At 45.8% G+C, this 20,334-nt stretch overlaps 1 protein-coding gene across 1 annotated transcript in view; it reads right to left on the bottom strand.

Moving 5' to 3' along the window:
• LOC133347639 (tyrosine-protein kinase Tec-like) overlaps positions 1-19,841 on the bottom strand; it is a 39,710-nt gene extending 19,869 nt beyond the window's left edge. Inside the window, 1 exon segment of the mRNA XM_061560089.1 lies at positions 19,335-19,841. Within this exon segment, the coding sequence (XP_061416073.1) occupies positions 19,335-19,345 (11 nt within the window). The 5' untranslated portion in view covers positions 19,346-19,841.
• Between the last annotated feature and the right edge of the window lie 493 nt (positions 19,842-20,334).

Below are 20,334 nucleotides of genomic sequence, written 5' to 3'. Positions count from 1 at the left end.
CTGTAGCTGAACAGAACCGGAACTACATGTGGAACTACAATGCTGGCAGCATTCATGCAGCGTTAAGCAGACAATAAATATATAATAATTGCTCAACCGATTTGAAGCGAAACCTCTGCTGTCGCCAAACAGGAGCTTGAGCATGAGCACACTCTGCCCAAGTATGGGGTACTTCACACTATCCACAACTGCCCCAGTGCTCATGGGGAGCTGAGGTAGTGGAGTATCGATGACACGAATTATCCAGACAGGTGCCTTGCTTTAGTAGGGCTGATGGTAAGGCAACCAGCTATTAGCGGAAACTCCTTCTGAGAGTAAGCGACAATTACCATATTATTGGCACGCGTAACAAGGTTGATCAGTAAGGAGCCATTCCTTCACAAAGTTCTAAGTTCCTGTGGTACAGCCATGGGAAACTTCTCAAGCTACGGGTAAAAAAAAAGCCAAGTCTCGGGGAAAAAGAGGACATCCCTGCTCCACCCCCAAGGTGAACAGGAAAAGGCTCCTACTCCAGGCCATGCAGCTTTACCCGACCTACCCACCCATCTTGAAAGTTCTTGAAGATTGTGAACAGAGAGTCAAGAACGCCAAAAACAAGGATAACCCAAGGCCCTGGCCTCTTGATGGCATCGTAGGAATTTACCAGGTCAAACAAGCAAGAGGTGTAGGTGCTGTTGAAATTCCCTAAACCCTTACTGGAGCAGATGGATAGAGAATATGGCATCCATGCAAGACTACACCGGCCTGAAGCCACATTGGAATTCCTCCAATTTCTAAGTGGGCCTGGTAAAACGATGTTAAATAGACCTTGCCAGGACCTTTCTCAGTACATTAAGGAGAGGTGCCCTGATAGTTGTTGTAGTCGGTGCAGTCCACCTTCTTAAAACAGGGGACCACCAGCGCATCATTCCACTCATGCAGAGCCTCACTCACACACGGCACAAACGAATATATAGATACAAATGCAAATATCCCCCGTATAGCCTGAACAGACTGTTGGGGCAAGTGCAGTTAGCAAGCACCTATGAAGGCTGCGACGGCACACAAGGGGGTGAGTGACCAATATCACGCCCGGCCGCCTTTGTCTCCCTAGTGGCGACGTTTACATGTTGCTCCAGATACTTATTTGAGGCTGAGCCGACCTATGGAAGGCAGGCCAGGACCGTTTCAGATAATTGTTACTGGTGTTAGTCGTGTGCGGGAATCGAACTCGGGTCGCCGGGTACATAGCACTACAATACTGATTCCTACACGTACACACACAGGTACACGCATGCGCACACAAGGGAGGTGACCTGCCCGCATGTTCCGATTTCACCGGATTAATAATTACTGTATCGCCATCATAAATAGCCTGGAAATACCCACTCATACTGGTGGAGGCCGTTCATTAATTTGAATTGTGATCATTAGAATTAACCATTTAGTGGCAAACTGCATCTCGACTATGCACATCAGGGTGGTAATACACTCACACACATGCACCCGTATACACTGGGCACACGGGCACAATAACAAGTAGCATCCACTTGCCACTAAGTGACAAGTGACATCACCAAAGTGTTTGTGCCAGGCTAGGTGCACTTTGAGGCTATCCTGTGAAGTATTGAAGGCTCACTGCTGCCAGGTAACGGGACATACCCAGGTGTTGTGTCTAGGGGTGACTTGAGATAACTGTCAGATGCACCAACTATGCTCCCAACACGGGCACAACAAAGACACAGATCCCCCATATAGCCTCAACAGACTGTTGAGGCAAGTGCTGTTAGTGAGCAACTATGACGACCGGCACAGTACACGAGGGGGTGGGTGGCAAGCACCACGCCTAACCGGTTTTGTCTCCCCATTGGCGATGTTTACACACCGTACCAGGTACTCATGTGAGGTACAACAATAACAACCGCCATTCGCCACTAATTGGCGATGACATTACCGTGGCGCTTGTGCCAGGCTATATGCACTTTAAGGCCACGTCAAGTGTCGAATGCCTGCTGGCAGGAGGTCACGGGTCAGACCCAGGTGCTATGGGTGGGAATGACTGAGATGACTAGCCGATACACAACCTGTGCCCCCGACTTTGCCAACTTGCTGTGTTTTAGCCACCCGGCGCTCCACACGTTGTTGTGAGGGTCGCTCCTCTGCCCTCCGCTGTTGCTGCCGAGCGACGGCCTCCAACTACCCAGTAGCGTCCTCCACAGGGCCTGATCTTGACACCGCTGGTACCAGTCAGCAAGTGCAATCAACTCCACATCCTTCTGCATTTTATCAGTCCATCTCTTCTCTAGCCCGTGTCACGTCCGTTTAGCCCCCTCTATCCGGCCGAACAAAAGTTGTTTGGGCATGCAGTGGCTGGGCATGCGGGCTACATGACCCAGCCAATGCAGCCTTGCCTGCCAAAGGAGCTCATTGATGGAAACGTGTCCAAACCTTTCAAGGACTTGTCAGGTGCACACACACACAAGCACACACGCACAGGCACCTGCAGATATGGACACACGGAGAAACACTCACAAAATACGAAACGACATTTGCCATTATTTGAAGGTGGCATGCCCACAGCAGGTGCCAGGCTCGGTCAACACTGACGCACACGCTGGTGGATACACAGTGGTGCATAATTCTGTACAAAGTCAAAGACACATACACTTCTGGCATGTGCACTCTCAGCCATGTAGAAAGACACAGGCACAAACGTGCATGCAAACTGGAAAATTTGATAAATAAATCAGTCGATTATTGTTATTGCCATAACGATATCGTGTAAACCTGTAGGAATACAGTACTCTATTAACTATTCCATTGTCCTATTAGAACAATGGAATGCTTAAAATATCTGCTTTTGTTACGATATTAATTGGTTTAATATGATCCGCTTTTCACTTTTTTATTATGATATACAACCACCCTATGCAACGAAAGATCACGTGTCCCAAGCCACTAGTCAAACGAGGAGGCGTTTGTCAATGAAGTTCACGTTGTATTTACGTTGTCTCGTGTTTTGTCGCCGCGACATGGTGCTGACGTTCAAAATGTATCCTGCACGGTATCCATGCCGCCAGCCCACCTCCCCATGGAGGCCACGGCCTGCCAGTTGAGAACCACTGCCCTTGGCTCAGAAACGAGTGAACGATTAATCCCAGGCTTAGGCAGGCATTCCGAACCATCTCCAGCCCCACAGTGTCGGAGTGGGGAGCCCACCCCCCTGCTGAAAGCTCACCCCCCACAAACTTCTACATTTGTATAGTCAAGTCAAAACATGTCGGTGCAATATTTAACACGAGTGTGGGCTTTTTTTCTTCAGAGTTCGCCAGTTCCGTGAACACCCATATCCACAGAGACATGCGGCCGTGCGTGTCCACTTCAGTTCAGCGATTCAACGTTGCAAAATAGAGAAAAAAACCAGATAGTATCGTTAGCCTTATGTTTTGCGTTAAACATTGACTCTATTGTACACCCCCCCCCCGCCCACCCAAGTGTTTTTAATCCCCCTGCCTCACCTTTTAAACAAGGTCACGTTCCAGGTAGAATGTTTCTACCTAGGTCATACCCACAGAGTCCAGGAATTGGCATCTGTGCTAGGGTGGCAAGAGTTCATTTGTACCAAAATCTGGTACCACTATTGCGTTGAACTGTATATGACAGGTTAACAGCACAGTTTTTATAATATACGTGGGCTGACATATGTCCATGTTTTGGTCTGTGGAAAAGGTGGCAACCCGAGCTACAGGGTTGTCAACCCAAGACTCAAGACATGAGGTACAATGCTCGGCTCAGAAACAAGTTTAGACCCAAACGCTGGCTTCAGGATGAGTTTAGGCCTAATTCTAGCCTTAAATATAAGTTTAGGTTGAACACTAGTTATATTGCACAGTTGATCTCTGAGCCTGATGTTCTAACCCAGTAACCGTTGGACCAACGTCGGCCCAACGTCCCACGTTTACTTGGATAGCTATCGAGTGTGCAAGCAGGGCAACTGCACATGGGTCCACAACTCAGACGGGCCAAGCTACAAAAAGCAGGGGAAATTGGACAAGTTGCTCCATTTCATTCCTTGCATCAAGTGAAGTTTTTTTTTATTTTTGCTTAAACACGTGGTGCTTTTCTGGCACAAATCTGCCACCCAAGGGGCCCAGGCAACACCATTGATCTAACCCTCAATCTAAAACGCTGTTTAGCTCTAGAATCCAGTGTTGTTGTTGTTGCTCAGTGTTGAGTTTAAGCCCTGCTTAGCAGCCAGGCCACAATCTTCAAAATCAGGACATGGATCTCGCGTCACAAGAGGCAGGCGTCACCACGTGACGGTGGGGAATGAGCCGAGTGAAGCAGCTGCGTGGGGTGGGCAGGAAACTGTGGAAGATTTTCACTGAAAAAACACCCAAACCCAACACCGTCTATTTTTAACGGCATAAAAAATCCACATCTGATGAAATGAGGTCCCGCAGCTGCATCAGAGACGGGTGTGCAAGCGTCCATTATGGCTGAGTGGACAATGGTGATAGGGCTAATTTTCTGGCTGCTCGGCCAGTTACCGAGGCAAAGAGGGCTTTGTTATTGCAGTGTGCCCTCGCAATAAAGCGAGCAGATATTCCGTGGCCCACAAATAAATGGAGTAGGAATGTTTTTATCGCATTCCTAAAGCTCAAGGATCGAACGACGCACAAGGCTGTGCTCGCTACGACTCCACGCGGAGCGCAAGGTCCATTGCTAGACAGTCCAAGAGTAGCACTGCAGTACTAAACTGTTTTAGTACAATACTAATATAGCTTTAGTACTATACTAATATAGCATTGGATTGTGCTTTCCAGTAAGGGCTGGTGATTCTGAGGAGTGTCTGTATTTGCTGTTATCTGCGATCCACAGCAAGGCGCCTATACTTGTCTGCAATATTGATGATTTGGTTTTTGTTGCTGCTGTGCTCACGCACGATGGACATCCCTTGTAAAATAGCCGGGCAACTGGCCAAATGTGATCATCCGTGTAACAAAACAAATTAATAAACTCAAAATTGTGCTATGAAGAAGTGCCACTGCTCGAAACGCCAAACAATTATACGTTTAATTTTAAAGCAACAGTGTTATTGATGACTGTGTTGAAATGTTATCAATTTAGTGGTGGGGGTTAGTCAAATTATTACGAAATGGTAACTTTCACCAAGTGGACGGCATTAAGGTGGTGGCCAGTAGAAGGCAGCACAGGAAGTAGTCGTTTTTTCCCCATTGCATTCATCATCAATCATCCCCATCAGCACCCATAGATTTTCCATCGTTCCATTCTCAATAAAATTCTACGAGTACATGTGAATATGCCAAGCTTATGAGGCCGCACTTATTACACACAAAGTGCTTGCCACAAAGGAACTACAATACCTTGTTGATCTCGTTTAGCAACATGAACCATAACGCAAACTCCAGTCACCCTTGCACCGGCTTATTGGCTAGCCATCGAACAAAGACGGTCACTGCATCGCGCACTTTCAGATTCGCTTCTGCGGTCATCTAGAACGCTCTTCCTTCTGATATTATGAAGCCACTGGAGCTATGCACTTTTAAATATAGATTGAAAACAAATTTTTGTTAAACTGATTTTGTGTTTAGTTTGTTGTCCTTCCCGCACACCTTCCCATAAGCACGGTTAGCTACGTACAGTGTGAAAGAAGCTCAACATACATTCATACAAGCTGACAATCAAAGGTCATATATTTAGGTCACTAACCTCCTCAGCTCTCCTTAACCCCCAGTCTCGCGGGCAGTAACCACAGAGCACTAAATATATATTACATACAACAAGTTATGGCACCAGCCTTTATATTAACACGAAATGTTTTTGTTCCACAGTAAGGACATTATATTTATCATTTGAAATGTCCTCACGATCTCAGTGGGGTTATGTAGGCACAGAACCCATCAAGGAGGAGATAAAGGAGTGGCAGTTTAATGAAGCAATAAATAAATAGAAAGTGTAGCCCTCTGTCAATCTACTGCTGGTTGAAGGGCTCCTAACGCCGTATCACCCGATTAGCACGGTTGGCTATGTACAGAAGTTCAAAATACAGAGTGTACTTCACCCCATTGATCAGTGCAGGTTGATTTCGCAGGTGGTCCAGTACCGGTTCAAATATTATTTACCACCAATGTGAACTATGGCCGGGAATGTAACCCGGGTTGCTGGGTTCCTAGCGCAACGTGCTCACCACTGGGCCAATGCTCCATCCTGCAGTTTTGCACAATATATAGGAAAGAAACATGCAACCCAATCAGCTCTTTAAATGACTCAGGCACCACGGTGATGAGATGTTAACTCCCTCGCCCGGTATGCAGGAGGTCGTGGATTCGACCCCAACTCTGACGCCTGTATATTTTCAGTTTGCATGTTCTCCCCGTGGTTGCGTGCATTTTTCTCCAGGTACTCCGGTTTTTCCTCCACATTTAGAAGCATGCATGTAGAGTATTTGGCTGCAATACAATTCCACGTAAAAAGCCACTTCGTTGAGCTATAATTTGTGGCCAGGTTGCTTCTGAAAAAGACCTCTATAGCTCAGTGGGCCTTATCTGGTAAAATAAAATAATTTAGTTTCATTAGTTTAGACAGTCAATTCCATTCTCCTCCCCTCAAGATGCTGGGTAAATTTTGACCGGTGATGAGATTTCCTTCCTGTAGAGGAAACATACGGCCGTTTCATTCAACTTGTGATGTATGCCTCACCACTAATCTTACATTAAGTCTCAGATGAACATTTTGTATATTGTCGAATGTCAAAGAAAAAAATCTGTAAAGCAGGGCACAAAATAAATATGATCGAAATATAGGTCACATTTAACAGTTCAATAACCAATTCGTGATATCTGTTGGAGGGACACAACTGCAAAACACATCGGAGTACGTATTTGTATACTGTATAACCTAGGGCAGTTATTGAAGGCAGACTAGGATCGATTGAGCTACGGGTGTCACGTCAATTGGGATTATACATAGCATGAGAAAATCAACAGGCTGATGTGCACATCTCCGTGTAACCCAACTATGAATCGTACCGTAAACCACTGAAGCCTGCTCTCATTCAACTGAGGAGCAATAGCAAGGCTCCATGAACTCGTTCTCCTGAAGCCCTCTCGTCGTGTCAAGCAGACATCGATATTTGCATTTAGCTTCTAAACATATTGCCAAATCAAGTAAGAAGAATACATAGTATCTTCTCATCTTATCTAGAATTACAGGATGTTTTAAATAGATGGACCCAATTTCAAAGATATAGCGATTTCAAATCGGGTCCATCTTTTTGAAACACCCTGTATATTGTGCCCTATTCGAAGGCGCTATATACATCGTAATCATCGCCCCCGCCCCACTGCGAACACTTATCATGGCCCACCCGACAAAGAGTCCTGAGACTCAGTGAGGCTTTTCCTGGATAAACAAGCATAATAAATGTCACTAGATGAAGAATTAATCTGAAACCCTAGCTGAGGGTTAGAGAACGGCCTGCAGACGGCGATATACAGAACTGCTTCTGAGATCCCTGGGGACAGCACTTTGCCAGCTGCCCTATAATATCACACCGATATTATATCTGATAGCTGGAAATTAGTCAAATAATGTACAGAACAAAATTTAACATGCGGGTATGTTTTGTGCAGTCATCAGTGGCAGGATATGTAAATCTATGGGCTTCCATATTTGCGAGTTACTGGTCGCTAGGCAGAGACCATCAACTCGCTTCACTTGAGAACCCAGTTTAAATCACAGGTGGAAGCACCATTTTTAAATCCTTTATATTAAGTTCGCTTGCTTGCTTGCTTGCGTGCTTGCTTGCTTGCTTAGGACCGTGCAAATCTTTCGGTCGTTTTTTAACCCACTTCCCGTGATCCAATCGAGCTGACATTTTCCACACAGACTCGTTGTGCCGGACAATTATTGTTCGTGAAGCAAACCAAGCACACACACATGATGATGACACGACTCCGAACCTAACGCTACTTTCTGGGAGGCTCAGCCAGAACACACGGGTAATCTGGCAGCACCTCCATCAATCAGTCCCACCCACTCCGCCACTGACCCCGTCCACACCGAGTGGCCTCGCTGACATTGGCCCTGCCTACTGCTCATAGGCCCCTCCCACTCATCTGCCAGCACCGCCCACTACTCGGCTAGCCCCACCCTCTGCCCACATTTAGAATAATGCTTTTAGATTATTTAGGTGCTATACATTTCATAATGAAAATCAACTTCGTTGAGCTATCATTTGTTTGCTTAGTCACTTCTGCAAAAGAAGCTAATAGCTCAGTGGGCTTTACCTGATACAATAAAATATTGTAAAAAAATTTGATTTGGTTACCTTTCCTATACTTTGCACTCCTATTGTGTTTTTGTATCGTTTGTTGCTGTAACGTTCTGACCGGCCCCTACTGGACATCTGTAAAAAAAGAGCGTTATAGCTCATCGGATTTCACCAGTATAAATAAATATTCTGATTCTGAAGTAAAATTATTTGTAAATATTCATATCACGATTCACACATGAGGCCAGAAAGTTTTAAATCAGGACACAAATGCTTTGGGACACCAGGACAGATTTTCTGACACCGTAGTCTCACACACACAACTCGGGCATTACCGACTATAATCACCCAGGAATGTCTGTCCGTCCCGCGCGTGACGTCACTCCACATGAGGCCTCACTGAGTGGGACGTGTCTAACACGCCCCCCTCCGTGAGGCCACGCCTCCATCAGTGTGTGAATCTGGCTCTGACACCAGCCAGTGCCTCCCCAGCCATTGACCTCACCGCACATCACTGGTTTGTCAAGGACACGTGAAGTCTGTACATCATTCGTCATTAAACTCATTTTAATTTTAGAGCACTTTGCCAATCCCCTGCTGAATAAATGCCTGCCTTTGCTTTATCAGTTGTGGAGGATGTCTGACTATACTTCACCACATTGGTCAGTGTGAGCTGGAGAAGAAATGGGTGTGCGAGCACCTGTTCAAATAATCGCTTGCGACTTAATGTTAGTCATGGCCAGGAATCAAACTCGGGGACCCAGCTTCATAATGTAGTACGCTAACCACTCTGCCACACCAATATGCACAAGTACAGCCCTTTCTGTCAACCCATTGCGGAATGAGAGGTTTCCCACGCCGTGCCGGTCGTGGGAGTTATTTAAACAATACTTGACTACGTTAGTCAGTGTGGGTTGGTGAGGAAGAGGAGCATAGGCGTGGGAGCATAGCATAGTACACCCCTTGATTTTGTTGGGCTTTCCTCTGTTGACAATGTAAACAAGCAGTGTAAAGATGGTCACACAAAGGACGTAAATAATTCACATAAACGTTCTTTTTTTTGCGGGTGCTTTCAATTGTGCACCTTTCAACTTTAGAAACTCGGAAGCTGGGTAGGTGGATTCCGCCAAGAATGCGTGCACGAGGCACCCTTCAGAAGGAAGTACAGCAAGGAAGTTTGGAGAACTGCTGACCTCTTTGCGGACGTAGCTGGGTTTGAGTACATGCAGCAGATTTTCTCCAGGCCCTCCCATTTTGTGTCACATGTGTATATGAGAGTGAAACTAATATACTTACATTAAGGAAGCTCGTCAGTAAGGGATTTGTTTTTATTCCAATAATAACTTCAAATTCTACTTTACTGTATTGGAGTATACACACACAATGGACAAAATGCATTCACTGTACACACAGCCAACAACACACCATTTCCCGCAACACACACCTGACATGCACACATTTTTTTAAGTTTGGCTTTTATCAGCAAATGTATCCTCATTTGGCTGCTATTGCGGTTTTTTCATGTGATGAAGAAATGTCCTCTTGAGACTTCCTCAATCGGCGGAGTATAAAAGCACATCAGCTAGTGGGTGCACAATAAGGCCCCAAAGAACAGCGTCGGTCTTCACTTTATTGGGCCTCTATGATTATAATCAGCTAAACTAAGCTACAACACATTTTTTTTTATTTTAGCAGGGAAGGCCCACTGAGCCATATAACTCTTTATCAGAAGCGACTTGGCCACAAATGATAGCTCAACGAAGTGGCTTATCATGTGGAAAATAGCAGCCAAATACTCTAAACACATTTCTAAATGTGGAGAGAAAAACCGGAGGACCTGGAGAAAAATCCACGCGAGCATGCATGGGGAGAACATGCAAAATCCAAATATAAAGGCGTGAGGGTAAGGGTCGAATCCATCATCTCCTGTATACGAGGCGAGGTAGTTAACATCTCACCACCGTGACACCCCATGCCACCGTGATCTACCGAGAATGCTGGATGAAATACCTCTCCACGTCTTTGCCAACTCTCACGGTCCTACAATGCCACAATCCATCTTCATGCCTGCACGAGCCGATCGTATCGCTCCATCATCACAGTGGTCACCCTCGAAGACGCGTTTACTCCTCTGCCTGCCATTCCGTCACCAGTCTCGTCCATCGACCATTGTCCCTTCTCGCCATGTTTAAGTTTGTTTCCTGATCCACGTGTTCCTCATTCTATCTTTAAACGTAATGTCTGGCATGCATCTCTCCACACTTCTTTGTGCACTCAGTTTTTGTAAAAAAAAAAAAAATCCATCAGTGCCCATGTTCCCAATCTATCTGTCAGTGGGTAATACACACCGATTGAAAACTTTCTTCTTTACAGTGGGTTATTTCCCTACGAATACATATGCTTTTGTATGTTCTGGTTATTGTCCCTCCAATATTAATTTTATTTCGTGCAGCGAACATATTTAATAGAAGTTTTGTTTTGCTTGTACCGTATTTATCTTTAGCCCTACTATGCAGGCTTGTTTGTTCAGCTCTTAAATTATTTCCTGTTGGCCTCTCTCATCCAGAACTAAAAAAGGAATCCATCACCTGCCTTCTGCCGAATGGAAATAGCAACATTTACAGGAGTAGATCGAGTTCGGATAGCTAGTCACAAACGTAATCACATGCATTTTGAACTCTTGCCGTGCTGCCAGGAAGTGAATATAAGGTGCGACAGTTCTCCACGTGTTCGATTGTGAAATTCACCAAAGCTGCAGTGTGGATAGTCTTTTAATCGCCACTTGTGAAAATAAATCTGTCATACTTTGTAAAGAGTGGCCTTCCGAATGCGAATCATGATCGTCACCAGCCATTGTCTATCCAAAGCTCGATTAAGACCTCCACAACATCAACATCCTTCATGCTTTTGCCATGCTGCAATATTTATCAGCAATACACAGGCTTATTAAAATATCCAACGTGTACTATATTTATAACATTTATATCTAAGATATGTACGTTTGAATAAATGTATAACGTGATCATCCTTTGTTTTTGGTGCAGTCATTGGTGATTGGGCTGACTCCATGAACACCCGAGGGCCCAGTTTAATCACGGGTGGCTGAACCCCACACTTAAACACATACACACACAATCTCGTCAGATCTCGTAAGCTAAGTAGGGTTGAGCCTGGATAGTGCTTGGATGGGCGACCGTCATGCACAATCGGCAGTTACAGGCAACTGCTGCGGAGCTATGATGTGGGCAGCAGAGAGCAGCGCATAAAATGTATTGTTGTATTGTACTCATGTACTCCCATGTCTATGCTCCTCACCTGCATCACCCAGCACTGACCAGCGTGGTGGTGTATGGTCAACTAACCCCTAGGGGCCATCCATTTAGTACGTACGCATGGAGGGGGGAGGAGGGGTTAACCCAAATGCGTAAGCTTGCGTATGGGGGGGGTCTGCTAACAATGTACGTACGCATAGGACACGGGGTGGGGGGTGTGAAGCCTCGATAATAATTTGTCTACATCGGCCGTTCTATAGGATTCGGGGGGGGGGGGTGCGTCAGGCGTACGTACGCAGGTGTGGGTGGGGGGGTGTAAAAAGTACGCGTGCGTACAGGGAGGGGGCAGGGGTCAAGTTTTGACGGATTTTTGCGGACGCACTAAATGGATGGCCCCCCTACGACCCAAGCACAGAGTAGAGAGGCCCTCGTCCAGCAGTAAAATTACAAAATGGCCGTACAGTACTCTATACGTGAAGAAAAGTGTATCTGCTGTTTGACATCACACTGTGATTCTAGGAGGCAAAAGGGGGCATCGTTGCCGTCTATGAAGCTGGTTAGCTGCATTAGAATCACCCTAAAGTTGTGCCCGATGTCAAGAGAGTTATATCAATCTGGTCACTTGGCCACACTCACACCTAGCAGATTACCAGACGCACCTCCAGCTGCTGATTTATACTACCAGGAAAGTATCTTATTCTCCGGAGAATTCAAACTCTACAATTACAATTTGGGTTTGAAGCATATAACGACAGTCCATATAAACGCAACTGGATCTCACAACTGGATTACCAGTGGAATCTTTGTGACGAATTCACCTATTGGCACGCACAAGGTGTACAAGCGGCATGGCAGCTAAAGTCACCACGTGGTACATTTGTCCTCGTTTCTAAGTTTAAAAGGTGCAACACCTGCAATTGATTGATCACATCGCTTCTTATGGAAGGAACTCCGCTTGCTCTACTCTTCCGAGACGACTAGATATTTTTTAAAGAAGTGGGAGTTACCTACACTTTTCCCCACCACATACTACACACCGATCAACAAACTGTGTTCCTATATCTACGGGACCTTTTTTTCCAGTATCAAAATGGTGAAACAATAATCGGCCTTTACCTTTTCTGGCAATAATACAGGTGTTAGTTAACGATGTTCAAAAACCAAATAGGCAGCCTTTACAAGGCACCATGTCTGCGTGAAGCACACGTGCTTGTGGTAAAACGTGGCAAAAAAAAACATGCTTTGATAATGTACGCATAAAATTTTGACTTTTTATTTAATTTTTTATCTACGTGACATTACCAAAAGAGCCAAAGACAATGTATGAATTGTTTTTAAACTGGCCTACACCAGAGATAGCCTTCTTTCTGGCCTTGTCTCAGCAGTGTTAGACCAGAGAATGCCAAACAGTGAACGTTACAAGGTAATGTTTATATCACAGCACCAATTTATATATTTATATTGCGGGGTATACTGAGCGGGGTGGGGGGGGGGATTCAAGAAACCTGGCCAATTGTTTTAACTTCGGTGCCAGGAAATGAAATCGAACCAACGGCCCACGGATTGCAAATCCAGTGTGGAAACCGTGACACCACCGTGGCCGCTCGAGTTAAAAAAAATGTTTTATGTTGGGTTTTAATGCTCATGTGCTGGAAACAGGTAAAAAATTCATATGGTTACTAGTGTTGAAAAAAACCCACTATTTAACATTCCGAATAAAGAAGTACAAACATCAATGGTCATATAAACTGAAATAATGCTCATATGTAAATACAGAAATGTACAGCACTGTTTGCATCTGGCATGGCCCATAATGAAGTTGTGCGGCCAGCATCACGCCTCATCAGGTACTCGTTTAAGAAAAATCGACCTAAGAGAGGCACAGGACAACGTTCAGATATCACTCGCCACTATTAGCCGTGGTCGGGAATTGAACTCAGAAAGGGCCCGGTTCGTAGCACAATGCGCAAAAACCAACTAACGCCACACAGAGATCCCCTGCATAGGCAAACTGTCAGGACAAGTGCTGTTAGCGGACACCGATGAAAAGGAACCCAGCAACGGCCGTGTGCCCAGTATAACAAGGCGCACGGAGAGTGGCACTCACAAACCCACCCAGGCACATTCTCTCTATGCCCTTTAAAATTCTGTAGGCGTTTGTGCGTGTTAAAAAAAAAACATCTACGCCTCGAGGTAAAATAAAATATAGTACGCACAAATATGGTAATGTAAGTTTATATTCTCAACAATCAGTCCCTGCTCTGGGGAGGTTTACCGTTAAGGTTGGGGCCCGGTGGTGTGGTTATTAGGGTTTGGGGTTATGGTTGAGACGTGCAAAACAGGAACTGCTAACGGAAGGCTGTACACACAGCCCACCACACATAGCAAGCTCAATACTTCGCACGTTGTGTGCTATGAAGAAGCGCAATTGCCCAAAATGTCACCTATTTAATGTGTTTTACCTTTAAGGCCACAACGCAGCGGATCACATGAGTGTTTTACAGACAGCAGACAAGACTAAAGCACAGACCGTACACACATCAAATGGGATGGTTCTGTTACAGATTCAAGAGATTAGTTAGAATCACAGTTCTAATCTATAGAGCCTGAATTCAAATTCCCGTGTTTCTGATTTAAAAAAAACACATTCCAGGGTGTAGAATGAACAAGAAGTGGAAAGTTGAGACCCTGGAAACAGGAATGTTTTTTTAAAATGCTGCCATGTGTGTCCCAGTGTTCACACACAACCTCATACACACACACACACCTAACAATGCCTACACAACACACATATGGGCGTGCCTACACACACGCCTAAAACACGATAACATTTATGAATACACACAACCTACATATATAAATATATAAATAAGCCAAAGTTATTTCCTGCTCAAACGAGCATTGAGGTGGTGCTTCTCTTCTGTTTACAACCCTGAGCCAATGCTGTATATTCCATGTTCCTATGGTGGGGGCAAGTCTGTCCCAGAGGACAACCACTTTTGACTTCCCCAAGAAGTAGAACTAAAATCGGTCCTCATTTTATCGACCCCAAAGAGATGATAGGCTGAGTGAACCCCTAGTCAGGATTTGAACACACTTCCGATCGCTCACTGTAGAATGAACACGCATGTACATTTACCAATCTTATACCATTCTGCATAAAGAACGTTTTTTTTATGAAGGTATATTACCTTCCATGACGTAAGAAAAGATGGTAAAAGTGGAACCAAAGTCGACAGGAGAGCAAAGAGGCAAAGGAGAGAGGCCCATTATGGCTTGGAAGTACTGGGAGAGGAAACACCCACGTGGTGTCTGGAAACAAACTCAAAACATCAAATTGACGATACAAGAAAGTGAGTGGGGTTGGGCAGGACGACACCCCGCTCAAAGCGATTGATGGCCGATGAGACGAGACTGCGATGGAATGACAGCTAAAGGAGATAAACACACCCTGGACGACGATGACGACTGCTGCGAAGATGCGGCGATGAAATCAGCTCGCAACGAGGTGGAGTGTGGTATCGCGGGACCATGAGTGACAACACGAGGAGGCCTTCATCCGAGCAGTGGATAGACAAATGAATGCAGATGCAACCCAATATACCGTCCTCCATATACACACAGTATACACACACAAACATAACTAAACACTGCCTTAACATAAAAGATATACAGTACAGTATATAAAATAGCTTACGTTTCAGGCTATAGCACCTTCCCATAGTACAGGCACATTGCTCATTGATGGAATTAACCAAATATCCCTCCTGAGGTCTTGAGACTCAGTGAGGCTTTTCTGGGTATATAAAGGGCGTTATTGTTATTGTTACCGACAGCCATGTCTACCTTGAGACATGCACACTCTCCGTGAAAAATAACACTCATTCAGTATCGTCCACAGGCACATACCAAAAAAACACACAGCACGTACACAAACACATATTCGTGCACATGAACATACTGCCATGTATTAATACACACATACATACATATCAATATACCTACATAAATACACAAACTACATGTTCTTTTTTATATCACACACTCATTTAATATAGTTTATACGGACATACCAGAAAATTACACATCATGTATACACACCTACACATATATTGAAGGCACATACAGTATATATATACTACAGATGTGTCCTTCTGTAGTAGCCCAATGAGCTATGACCCCACTTTAACATATCTTGGGGGTTATTATGGACAGAAGTCTGACCCCCTTGAAGCCCCACTTACAGAAGAAGACAAAATCAAGAATTTCCCCTCCTCCAGAAACGTGCAGGAACGATCTGGGGGGGCGCCTTAGCTGATGTGCTACTACTCACTGATCTTAGTCACTGGCAGAGTTACTCTAATTGCGCTCTATCCTGGCCTTGCAGCTGCTTCACACAACGGCTAGATGCTGTAAGTTGTAATAATCTTACAGCGTGGTCCAGATGTCTTGTGACCGAGGGAAAAAAAATGTTCGGGGGCAATTAATGGAGAGGGGGTCACCAAACATCTGGACCACCACCCCGAACATTCCCTTGTCAATCATCGGCTGGATCAAGGTCTCACTGTGTTTTGAGCACACAGACTGAACTTCAGTGCGGGTCGGTGATGGAAATGCCACGGCCGGTTCGCATATCACTTCGCCACCGATTGTTGGCCTTGGACGGTGAATCGTAACGTGATGTCTCGTTAGGTTGATAGCTTACGTTCGAGGTTATTTTATTTTGTCCCGAACACCGTTGCTAACATTGTCTTAGAGAGCGTACGCACGTTTGTTTGGTTTGAGGGTAGCCTTAAATGTGAGTTGACACAATGTTTTCTTTGGCAAATAAACAAAGCACTCCAGTTGGTAATTTTACGTCCCAGCAAACAGTTGAAGAGACGCATAAACGGACAGATATCCTTAATGTATAACGAGGTAAACGAACCTGGTCATATATTACACGTGTGCCTGCGTAAGCAGTGCATGTGTGTACTTTTTTTAAACATGTCCCAGTGTAGCAGGTTAATTATTACAGCACCTGTATGCAGCGTAAGATGCACGTGTTGCGTGCATGTGGAGCTATCGTGGCAGAGGATAATCCACCAACCGTACGTTACGAACCAATGTCACTCGAGTTCGATACCCGGCCACGGCTAAGGGGCCGTCCATAAATGACGTCACGCGATTTTGGGTGATTTTTGACCCCCACCCCTCCTCGTCACACGGCGTTACAAAAAGTCAGACCCCCCCCCCCTCAAATATGATGTCACAAAGCACTGCCCCCCCCCCCCCCAAACCATATTTCCATTTTGAAAATAAAATATGCTTCAAATCGCGTTAAACTATTGTCATTGTAGGGCGGATTTAATGTTGTTGTAGGAGTGTTGTTATAACAATTAGTGTTGTTATAACAATGCTATATTTAAAGTTGCGCATTTTGATGTGACGTCACATTTCTCAAACCCCCCCCCTCGTCACACATCGTCACAAGTGTCTGACCCCCCCCCCCCCCTAGGTGCGTGACATCATTTATGGACGGCCCCTGACAGTCAGTGGCGAGTTGCATCTGAATTGGCCCTGGCCCTCCACTCCGCTTGACTCCCTTCGCTTGGCTTTCCCTTACATTTGTACCTGGTGTGGCGTGTAAAAACATCAGCACTCACTCGGGGAGACAAAGGCGGCCCAGCGTGGCCCGAGGGTGGTATTGGCCACACCACGTGGCGACTTTATGATATGGCTGTCGGGTGGAGGAGGGTTTATACGACACATTTTATTTACGCGCTCCGACCCAACAAAATAAATTACTCTATTAATGACATTCGTCACGAAAGCCGGCGTGTTAAAGAGGTGGCTTGCCCAGTAAACATGCGAACGTTGACCCAACGTTTTTGCGCGCGGTTGGAACCGTTAGGCTCAATAATGGCCCAACATGAAGCCCTTTCCCCAACAGTCTATTAAGGCGATATGAATGGGGATCTTTGTCTTTGTTGTGCGATTACTGTACTGTAGAGCACTTGTTCCACTTTTTTTGTGTCCACCCTGTGTGTTACTGCTATGGGGCCGTCCATAAATGACGTCACACGGCGTCACTAAAAGTCAGACCCCCCCCCTCAAATATGACGTCACAAAACTCTGCCTCCCCCCCCCAAATAAAACATGCTTCAAATCGCTTTAAACTATTGTCATTGTAACTATTTAATTAAGTAGAACGCATTTTGATGTAACGTCACATTTCTCAACCCCCCCCCCCTCGTCACACATCGTCACAAATGTCTGACCCCCCCCCCCCTAGGTGCGTGACGTCATTTATGGACGGCCCCTATGGTGTAAGAGCGCTTATCCATTCGACGCACGTGCACGCGTTGTGTACGCAGCGTGTTGTTGCATTGTTGTAACGGGGTAAACACGCGAGTGTTGCCGCTGTGGGGTTTGTGTGACACCAGTTGTACGGTATACAGGCGTCTCTAGAACGACGTAGCAACGTTTGATTGGGAACTGTGGCGCAGTGATTAATGCCACCCGAGATCAATGCAAGGGCTCGCCGTCAGTGGCGGATACATAAATGAACCCCCCCCCCCCCCTCACAAAAAAAAAACAGAACAAAGGTGACTAAAAGTGTGGCCTTATATAACAGCCGACGTTTCAGAACATGTCCCTGATTCATAGAACATGGCTAACACCTAATTGGCTAACGTGGTTGACGACTGTTGTTTGCGATTGTGCACCACTGCCAAGGCACATATACAGCATCGAGCAAATAACTTTCGCGTGTGAATCAAGAGAACCCGTCCCGACCAACGTGCGATGAAGTTATGGGCAAACGACCTCGATGACCACCACCACCAACAACAACCACCACCACCACTACCACGGCGTGCGCGTGCCGTCATCCAGGAGCGGGTTGACGAAGCGGTGGATGAGATCAGCTGACGTGCGTCCGATAACGATGGTGATGATTCTTATTATCATTGTACACAACAAGCACGGTCATTCGTCTTTCAGTTTTTTCCCTAATAAATCGCCATAACGTTTATCCCGCCTTATGCTGAATTTTAATCTTCGCAACGTGAAGACGACGTACTTGAAAACGTTCCTCTTGGTAGGCGTTAACGCGCCTTCATCTAGAAGTGGATTTGTTAATCATCTCCCGAGATGAACCTAACACGCTCTATCAACTGCTGGTGATATCGCCGCCACTTAGTGGGTTGAAGGGCGCCTGTTGTTTACACATGTCGAGTGTACGTACGAGTGTGTACAAATAAGTGTGTTTACACGTGAGCTTGTGTACAGGTGTGTGTGTACACATGTGGGTGTACGGGTCAGTTTCATAATAAACGTTTTTGGGTTAGATCGCGTTATTTATGTGTCGTAACCCCGATGATGCTGGATGCAATTACCAGCGAAACGTCGTAATACTCAAACATTTTAAATGTTGTGGTTTCACTCTTCAACACACCGGTGGACTAAAGTAGTGAACTATTTGCCTTTTGTCAACGTGACACTTTTTTACTGATTGGCCATGTCGGGTGGTGGAGGGTTACGACACATTTATAAATAACGCGATCTAACCCAAAAACGTTTATTATGAATATTGGTCTCGAAAGCCTACGTGTTGAACAGATCAGTTTGTTTACAGATGAGTTTGTATACATGCGAGTCTGCAGGAGAGCTTTTGTACAGGTATCTTTGTACACACGTGTGTCTACAGATATGTGCAGGTGAGTTTGTATAGGTGTGTGTGTGTACAGGTGAGTTTGTGAACACGTGAGTGTGTAGGTGTGTGTGTGTGTGCCGGTGAGTCTTACCTGCCGTTCATCGCTGTGATATCACCTCGGCATCGCTCCTCTCTTCCCAAACGATGTGCAGTGTGGACTCACAACCACTCACACACACACACACACGTAACTCACACACACGTAACTCACACAGACACACACACCCCTGTACAATACACACCTCTCTCACTCGCACATATTCACAGACTCTTACAGGTTACAATGAGTCACAACCAGACTCGGACCGATGTCACGTCAGGGACAACCACACGGCCGGACAAATTGGCGGTCGAACTTGCAGGCAGAGCCAGCCAGTCTCGGTCACAAGTGGAACCAACAACCGCATGCGCTGGCGAACTCACCGCTCGGACACAGGCACAGGTAGGCAAGAGTTAAGACCAAGGCGGAGAGCGTTACACATTCAGACACACACACACGTAAATATACACAGCGGCAGAGAGGAATGAGAGTCAGCCACAGGGAAAGTGAAACGGAGAGACGCAGCAGCGCAGCCGGAGCGGGCCACGCGCAGGTGGAGTGACGGAGCCCAAAAGCAGCGCTGCGCTGGAGGCAACGAGGAAGTCCCCCCTCCCTCCAACCCTCCAACCCTCCAACCCCCTCCGCCCACCCTCTCCAACCCTCTAACCCCCCCTCCAACCCCAACCCCCCCAACCCCCCTCCAACCCCTCCAACCCCCCCTCCAACCCCTCCAAGGGTCCGTCCATAAATGACGTCACGCACCTAGGGCGGGGGGTCAGACATTTGTGACGATGTGTGACGGGGGGGGGTGAGAAATGTGAAATGCGCAACTTTAAATAAATATAGACAACATGTTATACTTAATTAAATATACTTTTTAATAAATGTTTTATCCTACAACATCAGAGTGCAGCGCCAAATTAAATACGCACTACAATGAGAATAGTTTAAAGCGATTTGAAGCATGTTTTATTTTCAAAATGGAAATATGGTTTTGGGGGGGGGGGGCAGAACTTTGTGACGTCATATTTGAGGGGGGGTCTGACTTTTT

The sequence above is a fragment of the Lethenteron reissneri genome, chromosome 26, assembly GCF_015708825.2.
Source record: "Lethenteron reissneri isolate LAM-NWPU_2019-01 chromosome 26, ASM1570882v1, whole genome shotgun sequence".
NCBI lineage: Eukaryota > Metazoa > Chordata > Hyperoartia > Petromyzontiformes > Petromyzontidae > Lethenteron > Lethenteron reissneri.
This window is presented reverse-complemented; position numbering and strand designations above follow the sequence as displayed.